This window comes from Triticum urartu, chromosome 1 (assembly GCF_003073215.2).
Source record: "Triticum urartu cultivar G1812 chromosome 1, Tu2.1, whole genome shotgun sequence".
Taxonomy (NCBI): domain Eukaryota; kingdom Viridiplantae; phylum Streptophyta; class Magnoliopsida; order Poales; family Poaceae; genus Triticum; species Triticum urartu.
The window spans coordinates 559,979,457-559,991,713 of record NC_053022.1 but is presented as its reverse complement, the minus strand read 5'-3'; the positions used below and the strand labels follow the sequence as shown (position 1 = coordinate 559,991,713).

General features: G+C 46.7%; 1 protein-coding gene and 1 pseudogene across 1 annotated transcript; both read right to left on the bottom strand.

Annotated features, from left to right (window-relative positions):
* Positions 1-2,800: 2,800 nt before the first annotated feature.
* Positions 2,801-2,939, bottom strand: LOC125533298 (annotated as a pseudogene).
* A 3,243-nt stretch (positions 2,940-6,182) lies between these two features.
* On the bottom strand, positions 6,183-8,411 carry LOC125530085 (nuclear transcription factor Y subunit B-4-like). The gene is made up of 6 exons (XM_048694476.1): positions 8,223-8,411; positions 7,925-8,120; positions 7,701-7,830; positions 6,909-6,914; positions 6,737-6,814; positions 6,183-6,577 (listed from the first exon to the last, which is right to left on the bottom strand). Exons 2-6 carry the CDS (start codon positions 8,104-8,106, stop codon positions 6,563-6,565), a joined length of 411 nt encoding a protein of 136 aa, XP_048550433.1. The 5' UTR covers positions 8,107-8,120; positions 8,223-8,411; the 3' UTR covers positions 6,183-6,562.
* Positions 8,412-12,257: the final 3,846 nt, after the last annotated feature.

Here is a 12,257-nt window from a genome sequence, read left to right as displayed (position 1 = left end):
TCGAGAACGCCATGTAAGAAAGCATTCTGAACATCCAATTGGCGAAGGCTCCATCCCCTAGACACAGCAATAGACAAAACCAATCTGATAGTAGCTACTTTAACAACCGGACTAAAAGTATCCTCATAATCAATACCATAGCGTTGCTTAAAGCCTTTAGCCACTAGTCTAGCCTTATATCTATCTATAGTGCCATCAGATTTTCTTTTGATTTTATACACCCATTTACAGTCTATAATATTTCTACCTAGTCTAGGTGGAACTAGATGCCAGGTTCTATTTTTCATGAGTGCATCATATTCTACTTCCATAGCATTTTTCCAGTTTTTATCTTGCAAAGCTTCTACTGGATTACAAGGTTCTTGAGTGGCAGCAAAATTTGCAACTTTGAAATTTTTGTCATACCTGACAGTTCCATCACTAGGAACTTTGGGCTTAAATATACCTTTTTTAGCCCATGTGTTCGGGCGTGTAGCCACAGGAGATCCGGCGGTTGGCGTAGAGGATCCGCCACCTCATACCAGCAGAGAATCCTCCTCGGCTGTCGCGCGGTCGGGCATGGGATCGCGTGCCCGTGCGCCAGAGGCTGGGTCCACCGAATCCAGCGTGGGATCACGCACCCGCGCGCCAGGAGATGGGTCCAGCGAATCCCGCAGCGCAGGCGACAAGCGTGTCGGGGGCGCACCATCATTGCCCGTGGTGGAGGGACCCGCGGAGGGACCCGCGGTGGAAAACGACCCGGACCCAACCGATTGTCGCCAGTTGTCGGAGGAGGGCCCCGCTGCATTGAGGCTGCCGCCCCGCACGGGAGACCGGCGCTGCGTGTCGCGCGTTGGCTGGCTGCCCGTTGGCCCAGCGCCTGGTGGTGTCGGAGGAGCGCCTGCATCAGGTTCTGCGCCAGGGTCTGCGCTGCCGCCAGATCTCTCGGGATCCGGCGCAGCAGTGGGATCCACCTCAGGTCTGGTGTCGGACCTGTTTGGACTCATCTGCTGCATAAAATGACGTTTCTGAGTGCTGTTTTTTCACTATTTTCATCAGCACAGCCTCCGTTAGTGGCAGTATTAAGGTTATTAAACACATGATCATCAGTACATTCACCCCCATGATCAGACGGATTTAATAACTTCGGAGAAAGTAATAGAATTTCGGCATGAAGACGGGTGCCGGCGTTGGGATGAAGACTAGCAAAAGGAAATATATTTTCATCAAAGATAACATCTCTGGAAATATAAACTCGTCCAGTGGATATGTCAAGATATTTAAACCCTTTGTGAAGATTGCTGTACCCAAGAAAAGCACATTGCTTAGAGAGGAATTGAAGTTTATGATTATTGTAGGGTCTTAGGTTCGGCCAGCAAGCACACCCAAAGATTCTAAGAATGGAATAATTGGGTTTTTCATGGAAGAGTTTTTCAAAGGGTGTCTCAAACTTGATGATTTTGCTAGGAATTCGGTTGATCAAGTAGGTTGCCGCAATGAAGGCCTCATCCCAGAATTTTAAGGGCATAGAGGCTTGAGCAAGAAGGGATAAACCAACTTCGACAATGTGTCGATGTTTCCTCTCAGCTGACCCGTTCTGTTGGTGAGCGTGAGGACACGAAACGTGGTGAGATATGCCTATCTTGGTGAAGAAGGACTTCAACTTTTCATACCCCCTCCCCAATCTGTTTGTAGAGCGAGAATCTTACGATCAAATTGACGCTCTACTAGGTTTTGAAAGTCATGAAACTTCTGAAATACTTCGGACTTGTGTTTGATCAAGTATATCCATGTGAATTTACTGAAATCGTCAATGAAACTCACATAGTATTTCTTTCTTCCTACTGTTTCAACAGCAGGACCCCAAACATCAGAAAACACAAGTTCTAAAGGAAATTTTGATTCACTTATTGACTTTGGATAAGGCAACTGGTGACTTTTGCCTTTTTGACAGGCGTCACAAACATAATCTTTATTGAAAAAGGTTGCACACGGGAGATTATTCTTGCTAATGATCTTGCTAACAATAAGAGGAGATGGATGGCCTAGACGCCGGTGCCACCTATCCGAGGATAGTTTGGTGACACTGAGCATGTGCTTCTTGGCGTCGGATCCCGTGTGCCTAACTGGGTAGAGTCCTCTTCTACCCCTGCCGCGAAGGAGCACCTTCTTCGTTCCCCATTCCTTAACAAGAAAAGAATAGGGATGAATTTCAACAAAAGTATCATTATCAACAGCAAGGCGGCTAGCGAAGATTAGACTTTTGTTGGCTTGAGGTACATGAAGAATGTTGTTTAGGAGATCTCGATCAGGAGTATGAATAGCTGAATGACCAATGTGCTTGATAACCATACCTGAACCACTGGCAGTATGAATCTGCTCGTTTCCACCGTAGCGATCACGTACGATCAGCTTCTCCAAGTCTCCTGTGATGTGATCAGTGGCACCACTGTCCAGGTACCAGTTCGTGTCCACCCCGTACTGCGGTGCAGCGAGGTTGGTCGACTTCTCCTCCACGCCTTGATAGGATTCGTCGTAGCGCTTCCAGCACTTCCAGGCTGGGTGGCCCATCTTGCCACAGATCTGGCACTGGACCCTGGGGGCGGGGGCATGGTTGTTGTTGTAGTCGCCCCCACCGCCGTTGTTGCCGCCATGTCCGCCTCCGCGTCTCCAGACTTGGAGTAGCTGCCGCGCCCGCCGCGGTCACCACCATTGCCGCCTTGTCTGCGGCCGCGATCACCACCGCCACCACCGTTCCTACGGCCTCGGGTAGCGGCGTTGGCAGAGGATTGAGAACCCCCGCCGCGAAGGTTGAGCCTCGTCTCGAAGCTCAGCAGCTGCGAGAACAGCTCAGCCACGGTCACCGGCTCCACCCCGGAACACATGGCCGACACCACCGGGTCAAAATCTTCATCTAGCCCGGCCAGGATGTGGGAGACGATGTCGTCGTCGTCCACCCTCTTCCCTGCAGCGATCAGCTCATCGCAGAGGGACTTGATCTTCCCGACGTAGTCGGTGATGGAGGAGTTGCCCTTCTGCAAGTTTGCGAGGGCGATCCGAACATTGGTGGTCTGGGAACGAGTGTGGGATGCAAGCATCCCTTCCATCGTGTTCCAGAGCTCAGCAGAGGTGTGACATGAGGCGACCTGGATAGCTATCTCGCGAGGAAGAGTCGTCAGGAGATAGGAGAAGACTTGTTGATCTTGTGCATACCAGGTTTGGAAATCAGGGTTCGGCGCTTTTGCCGTCGTCTTGCCATCGGAGGAGGTCACATCGATCTGCATGGGAGGTGGCGACTGCTCGACGTCAAGGTACTTGGCCATCTGCGCTCCACGGATGGCCGAGGGCACCGTCGCGCGCCATAGGGCTTGGTTGCCCTTCGTCAGCTTCTCGGTGGCGGCGTGTACGAATGGCGAGGACGGGAAGGAGTTTGAAGACGACGCTGCCATGGATGCGTTCGAGGATGGCTCTGATTACCATGAAAGAACTAGGATTGGAAGCGTGTGCTCTCAGCAGGGATGCGTACGTGTTTATATAGGCAATAGATTACATGATACGGCTAGGTTGTTTGTAGACTTGATCCATACTCCAAGGCTATACAAGAGAGGATCTATCTATCCTAACAACCTGCCTAGATACAACAAACTCAACGTACAAGCATGCACACATATTGTCACGTTACAACTTAAGCCTATAACTTAACACATATATCTGTTGAATCTTTGAAGAGCTTTGGGGATGCACTATAGAACTTTGTAAACGAGATAAGGTGCTTATCTTATTTCACCATTTGGAAACCATTTTTGCCATTTAAACATACCAAACATCACTTAGGAGTGTTCATTGGCGGAACCAAGATTTCTTAGTTGGGTGTACATAGATTAAAATTTAGTGTTCTCTACTAACTTGTTATAAGATTAGTATTGGTTTTAAGCTGTTGTTCCAAAAAAAATGGATGTACATCTATACACCCATGAACTTAACTAGCTCCACCCATGGGCATGCTGTAGGCTTGAATAGTGACTGTTTGAGATAATTAGCAAGCTGGGCGAGGGTGGCTTTCTATAAAACAGACAGTTGAGCTTTTCTCTTCTTTGAGAGAGTTTTAGAGTAGGAAGAGAAGAGAGGTTATTGGATCCACAAATCTATCCAAATATGAGTGATAAAATTCAGGATTTGAAGTCTCCTTTGTTGGCTTCCACCTTGTACCTGATTCATCTTTATAGTGGAAGATTGTTCGCCGTCGTCCGTGGTTTTTCCCTGCAAGGGGTTTCCACTTGGTGTTCCTCTTGTCCTAATTGTTGCTGCTCAAGTTTTTGCCTTATATTTGTACCCATTGCTCAAGTTTGGTATAGTTTGATTTTGTTGACATTGTAGACATATGACATACATCGTTCTTTGATATGACGATGATTATGTTGGGGTATCTATTGTTGTGTGTTGTATAAACTTCTCTTGCAAGTATATTATTGTGCTAAACATTGGAAAATTTGATGCTTGTGGATTTCATGGTTCTTTGAGAGAGATTTCTTACATTAACAAAGGAGTTAATTAAGGAACTGATAGACACATCAAACAAAAGAAGAAGATGAATGCATGTATGAGTCTGATTAACAACTCCCTGTTACAACAAAAGAACCCAACAGAGAAAGATCAAAGCAACAGGGCAGAGATGAAAACGAAAGCTATCGCTTACAGTTACTGCAGGCTGAGCCAATGATCATTTTATCCACGCAGCGTCGATCTCAGCTGCCCCGCTTTGCGTCGGAGGCGCCACCCCCTCTCGCCGCCCCAGCCCTCCGGTCAGCACCCTGCGGAGTCGTCCGGTCTTGCTCTGGTAGGGCTGAGGCGCCAGAGTCCCTGCCGGTGAGCCGCTGCACGACGGACTTGAAGTCGGCGGCCGTGCCGGCCTCGACGTACAGCGTCTCGATGATCCTCACCGTCGCCGGCGGCTTATTCGCGCCCTGCTGCTCCTCCCTCGTCGACATCGGCCAAGTCACCTAAGGTTAGCTGAAGAGAATGGACGTACAGGTCCAGAGGTAGAAGAAGAGTACAACTGGGAGGGGGATAAGTAGCCGACGAGCCGTCACTGGCAGGAATTTGACCGTGCTCGGTCAAGAAGACGAGGGAGACGTGTGATCTTCAAATGGCCCGGCAGGCGGTAATGGCTTTGAAGAGGCAACACGATCATGGACTCCTTCCTTCTTTTGGGCTCTTAGAGCATCTCCAATAGCATGTGTATATTTGGATGATATTCATATAGACAATGGTCTAAAAAGACTTCCTCATATACACGTTCAGTTTTGCATCAGAATGTTTATATACAGGGACCATAACAGGTGGGCCGTCGCTGAGGAGAGCAAAAAATCGTGGCTGCAGCAGAGTTTAGACGACGTCTTCACATTGTCCAAGCATGGACATTGTCGAGGTCGATTTAGAGAATTTATATATTTGGACGACCATATAGACAAGCTGTTGGACGCCTGTTTTGGGCTCACGTCGTGAAAAACTAGTATAGACATCCAATATAGACAAGCTATTGAAGATGCTCTTAGATAGTAGAACCATATACTATCTCAGTATAAAATATTAGTAGTATAATCGGGTGAGTCAAACATTTTACAGTTTGACTGATCATATGAAAAGACTATTACCAGCAGCTACTCCCTCTTTCCCAAAATATAAGCAAATCAAATTATTTTGCACGGCAAATATGACAATACCGGTATCGTACATTGGGTACAAAGCTAAGTGTGACATACATTATGGGAAAGAGAGAGTACATCACAAAATGGTATTATTACTTGTTTTATATAGTCAAGTAATATGTCTATAAAAACGCAAGTTTCTATCAGAAGAAAACTGACGGTCAAAATGTAAATCAACAGAACGTGTCAAATTTCACTGGAACCACAAATGTTGGGAAGTAAATCGTGCATGTAATGGCAATGACCTGCGGTGCTGTGATGAATACCAAGTCTGAATCAGTCATAGGGAGCAGCTGGGAAACTCAAGCTACTAGCTCTGCCCCGCAACCCCATCGGTGATAGCATTTCCTTCAGTTTCCTCTGCACGACAACACATAACAAGACAGCCGCGACACCCGCACGTGTGGTGCTTTGGTGGAGAAACAACATGTTGTCTCAGTCAAGGCAATATATGACAAGTTACCACAGTCTAAACAATACGATGACAAGTTATCGTGGTCAAAAGCATACATCAGCAGCTGCATTATCTTCTTCAGTCAATACCTTACACGAGCGAAAGACTGCGGTTTTTCAAACCTGTTCATCATCTTATTACAGTCACTAACCCCTAAAAGTTGACGCGGAAAAGGCGTATCTCTGAATTTACCATAAGGTTAGACAGACCCATACAACACACGGACTGAACTAGAGAGAGGGAAAGAACAGCTAACATCTACAGAAGACATAGCATGGTATTTCAAGTATCCCGCATGCACAGAACTAAGCAGAGTGCTGGGGACTTTCCCCGGCCACAAAGGCGCAGTACTGCTAGGATCACACTGCCAACGAATTGTATGTGTATGTTTGTCATACGCCGATCAGTATCATCCTCCACCCTACATGCCGTTGAACTGTCGAAAACATAAATATTACAGTGAGATTTCCATCGTTATGCCCATGAGCATAAGCATAGCCAGATTACGCAAAGCAAAAAGCCTAATAGCTGGAGTCAGGCATGCGGTAATGGAATACATTTTGATATCAACTTGAGAGAAGGAAGTGCATATTACCGATGATCCAGGCTGCCCATTCAGTGCACCCACTTTCTTTGCAGCCTGCTCAGATTTCGAACCCTTTGACGTGTCACCCTAGAAGACAATCAATGAAGAGTAGATTCAGGAAACTTGAACCTAAGATAATAGATCGCCGAAACATGGAAGACCAGTAAGGCAATGAATATACCTCCATCTTCAGAGCCAAGGGTCATCATCATTCATGAAAGAAGAGTAAAAAAAACTCATCAGCACAAAAGTTATTTCGTGTAAAATATAATACTGTAATTCTATTGGTAAGGAGGAGTTTGCAGAACCATGTATACTAGAGAAAAAAATCCTGAGTTTGGTCTAAATATAAAACTAAAAAGGTAACATCGTGCGTACGCAGTTCTGGCTGCACATTCCTTTTCAGTTGAATAAGCTTGTAACACATTTTGTTGGTAAATCTAACAATAACGATTTGACATTAACCGTCAGAGACTGATAGCTTAATGAAGGCAAAACTGAGGGACAATCATCATCCTTTCAGTCACAAAATTAGGAAAATTTCTATGAAGTTGGTTCGTCTTATTCATCATTAATAATAAGTAAAGGGGAAATTCCACCCAAATGATGCGTACTTCGTACTCTTAGGACGTTTAGTTTGCAGAAAATCTTCAACTACCCTGCTGTTGACAACTCCTTCAGGCATTCATCGACACGGCGAGGAGCAAACCCATGTGAGTGACATCCTAACTAAAGTCAATGCCTTGATGAGCACAGCGACAGCAGACGCGATTCAGGGGCATCCTCTTGCCTGCCTATCATGAGTCTAGGAACCATATCACTGCAGCTAAACATGGCAAATACAGGGCCCCTTGAAGAAATTCAGAATTCCCAACAACAATACTGTACCCACCCAACCTTCCAATCACACCAATTCAGAATTCCTCGTAGCACAAGCAGCACAACAAGAGGGGAATGAATGAATGAATATCACCTCCCGGTAGAGCTTGAGATAGAGCTTGAGGGGCTCGACGTAGTCCTCGAAGCCGAGCGTGCCCATGGACCAGATCAGGTCGTCGCCGTTGATGGTCTTGCGCTTCTCCTTCATGCACTTGTCGCTCGCCCTGCGGCGCCCGGGATCACAGATGAGTGAGCTGGTACTAAGAAAGCTGGAGCGGATCAGAGGGGGAGAGAGGGAGGCGAGGGGCGGAGGCTGACTCGCTGGTGATGAAGCTGATGAACTCGGAGACGCACTCCTGGATGGACTCCTTAGCGTCCTTGGCGATCTTGCCGTTCTCCGGCACGCCGCGCCGCATGATGCGCCCGATGTTGGCGATCGGCAGGAACCGCTCCTGCTCCTTCGCCCCGCTGCTCTCCGGCGTGCCCACCGCCTCCGACATCGCTAGGCCTGCGCCTGCACGGCGGCGCCATGGTAGGGAGTGAGAGGCCGGCGGCGAGGTGGCGAAAAGGGAAAGCTTTTGTGTTTCGGGGGGAGAAGAGAAGCAGCGGCGCTTACCTAATTAGGAGGGAGATGGACGGAGATGGCGGAGGGGATCAGCGCCGTTGGTTGGTGCGGGAGGAGGGCGCGGCCGGCCGCCGGATCTGGAGCTGAAGTTGGTGGAGGGCGGGCGTTGTGCTCCGCGCGAGACGGGAACAGAGGAGGGGAAGCCTCCGGAGCCTTGTCGTCTGATCTACCAACAAGGGCCTGTCGCTAACCGTCCGATTTCTTTCTTAGCTTTAAACAAATCGCATTTGTTTGTTGTGGCTTTCTAGAATCTTTGATTAAACAAGGTTGGTAACCACAGTATCTTTGAATTGAAAAGCAATATCATTGTTTTTTTACAAGAAAACTTCCAATCTATTCAACTTCGATCATGATAGCACAACGAACACTACAAATAATAAAAATTACATCCAAATCCATAGATCACCTAGCGACGACTACAAAGACTTAAGTGAGCCGAAGGTACGCCACTGTCATTGCCTGTCCCTTACCGGAGCCGGGCAAAACTTGTTGTAGTAGACAGTCGGAAAGTCATCGTGCTAAGACCTCATAGGACCAACACAACAAAACAATAACAGCTGTCGAGTAGCGTAGATCAAAAGGATCCAATCTGAAGATAGTCGAACGTACATGAATGACGACCAAATCCGAGCAAATACATCAAAGACAGATCCGCCGAAGATACATCTCCATACGCCCACCAACGATACTAGATGCACCACCGAAACGGGGGCTAGGCAGGGAGAATCTTATTCCATCTTCAAGGAGCCGCCGCCATCTCACCTTCCTAAGCAGGGCACAAACCCTAACAAAACTCGAAAAGATGTGTAAAAACGGAGCCCTCCCACCAGCAAAGGTCGGGACCCACTCCGCTCCCATGGCCCTAAAGTCACCGGAGGCGAGGCGGATCGACGGCTACCCCGGCAGGAGGTAGAGAAACCCTAGCTTTGTTTCTTAAAAGGAAATTCCATCCTATACTCGCAACAAACTTGTTTCATTGTTGGTAAATATGACCCCTCAAGAAAAAACTTGTTGGTAAATAATTGAGAAGAGCATTAAATAAACAAGTGGAATGAAATGGAGGCTTGAGTAAGGCCTTCTTCTTCGACCGTTTTGAAGCGACTCAATGTCGTAGTCATCACATAGCCGACAAACCAAGCAACCGATAGTTCAAATGATTGCAGTAAGATGGCTAGCTTGATGGGGGTTCAGCAAAAGATCTACATCTGCAAACAGTCTCGTGAGATCTATAGCTTCAGATCCACGAGACCACACCTTTGATGCGTGCTACTGACATTACATACCATCATCGTCAACATCGTCAAAACCGAAGCAATGAGCAACAACAAAACCAACGAATGGAGACCAAACTATCCAACGAGCAGGTGAGGATATGTTGTCCTCCCCCCTCTCGACGCCGAGAAGAACATCAAAGTCGACGGGGCTCTCATGAAATGACCTTGGTTGCATCCTTGTGCTTCTCATTTGTTTCCCTTAAAATTAACCCTCTCCACAAGAATGGAGATGAAGTGGTGACTTTATGTGTCAAACATGGGTATATTAGTGTGCTTGATAGAAAAAGTGAAGCTCCGGGTTGTCATGACACTTGAAGATTTCCTTGGCCTCGATGCATGCTTAGTTCGCATCATTTTAAAAGCACAAAAAACAGAAGAAAGAAAAACATAAATACACACACACAAATCTGAGAGGTGGGCTATTTATCAAACATGGCATAGAGACAAAAGAAAAGCAATGAGTGCGAAATCAGTAGAATTTTTTCTTCGAGAATTACATGCAAAGTAGTTCACTCTCAAAATTTCCTATGGTTTTCAACCTACAGACCAAGGAAGCTCGACAAAAGGAGTGTAAGAGTTAAAAGCCATATGATTGAATTAAAACAAACCGTAAGGGCTTCTTTGAAACAACATGTGAAATTTAAAGAACAATGGAGGATTGCAAGTAAGATGGGGAAATGCATACCCTATCATTTAGATCATAGAGTTGCATTTTTAGGAAGTCGTGAATGCTCTCTGACCTGGTGGATCCATTTTTTAAAGGAAAATTATCTTCTACTCCGTGCCTATATCCTTTTCCCCTTAAACCATTTGACTAATAACCTTAAAATCACCAAACTATTCACTAACGGCTCCTTCTCATCAACTACTCCTTGGGATATCGACAATCCCTATGGGGACCACGGATCAAACCCATCCCGTCCATTCCCCATTGCCTCATGCCCATCCCCATTTACATGACTAGGGATTAAATTTCCGCATACCTGCCCCCCACTGGGAAGCGAGCTACGCAGCAAAAAAAAATATGTTACACAATTACACCCAGGATCGCTATGAAGATGGCGGTAACAATCAAACTCACCGGCGGTGCAGAGTAGCGAAAGCAGTGATGAGTCAGTGCAGCTTAACAATCCCATCGATTCCCGCAGATAGGTTACACCTCCCAGCCGTGAGAAGAGTTCACCGAGTCGAGAGTCGAAGTAGACGACCCCTCCGAAGTATCCACGCGTTCCATGGTAGTACTCCGACAAAGCTTCGACGTCCAGGAAGAAGAATTGCGAGAAAATTAGAGATCAAGAAAGCCTAGCGGCTCTTCTTGTCTAATTAGGAGTCTAATTCACGTAGACCAATTAGACCGAGATTAGAGCCCGTTCAGAGGGGAAGATGTATTATAGTGTTTTATTGGTCCAGTAGTTGTTGATCTAGATCGTTCTAATTTATTATTCTGGTATAGTATTGTTTTTTCAATGGATATGTTATTTTGTAGAATTTTTTGGGATGGTTTTAGGATTTATTTTTTACGACTACGTGACATGTTGGATGGTCTTTAGATGATCGATCGTCACCTTTTTGCGCACCTTAGCAGATGACACCCCTCTTCTATCTTTTTCAGTTGTCATTGTTGTTGGGCAAGTTTGTGTTGTTGCCCTAGCAGGTTTATTTTGCATCTTCTTTGTACTTAGATAAATTTTTGTATGTATTTGGTGGTGTTTTATCTATAAAGTAGGGTGAAAGCCTAATTTGAAAAAGGAATATTCGTGTCTTTTAAATTTTTGTATGATCTGAACAAAAGAGCTCACATTTCCGCCTAGGCCTAAAACTTTGGGTTTAGTCAATGGGCTGACTGGCGAACGAGCAGGCATCGGAACTAGTCCATCACACGCTTACTATAGCCCCACAAATGCTAAGGGCCTCTTTGATTCGTAAGATTTTGAAAACGTAGGAATAGGAAAAGTGTAGGGTTGGAGTGGCATGCCCATTTGAATCCTATAAAATTAGCAATGATTGTTTGATGCCACGGGAAAAACAAAGGAATTGTAAAAAGAGGTTGGAGTGGATGTTAAATTTTCTATGAAATGTAGTACAAAAGATTCCATAGAAAAAATTCCTATGAGATCCAATCCTACAAATTAAAGGATCAACATAGGAAAAAATCCTAAAGATTTCAATCCTCCATAAATCCTATAAAATTTCTTTGAATCAAAGAAGCCCTATAACTAGCCTACTGCGAGTCCTACATCGAGCTAGCCTTCGGGTGTGTTTGGTTCTACTAGAACCAAGTGAAATGTCATGGAACCGTTCAATTCCAAAGGAATGGAATGATTTCATCTTGGTGTTCGGCTAGAACGAAACGACGTAGGATGGAATGGTTCTTAGGAGAGGAACGGCATGCCACCTCGCCTCCCCATCCGCCAGCGTGGTGCCTTCGACTCCCAAGCATGGTGACACAGTGAAGGAAGGAACGGGAGGAGGAGATGTAGATGAGGCGGCGACGGCGCACGCAGACGCGACGAAGAATGCAGTCTAGGCCACAACGGTGCACGCAGACGAGCTGCAGCGGCGACACATGCAGACACGGCAACGCGCGCAGTCGAGGCGGGAGCGGTGCACGCATACGAGCGGCGGCGGCACACGCAGACACGACGGCGCACAGAGACGAGGCGGCCGGCAGCGGCGCACGTAGACGAGCAGCGGCGGCGCACACCGACGAGCTGTTGGCCGGGCCGCTCCGTCAAGAGGGAAGGGAAGGAAA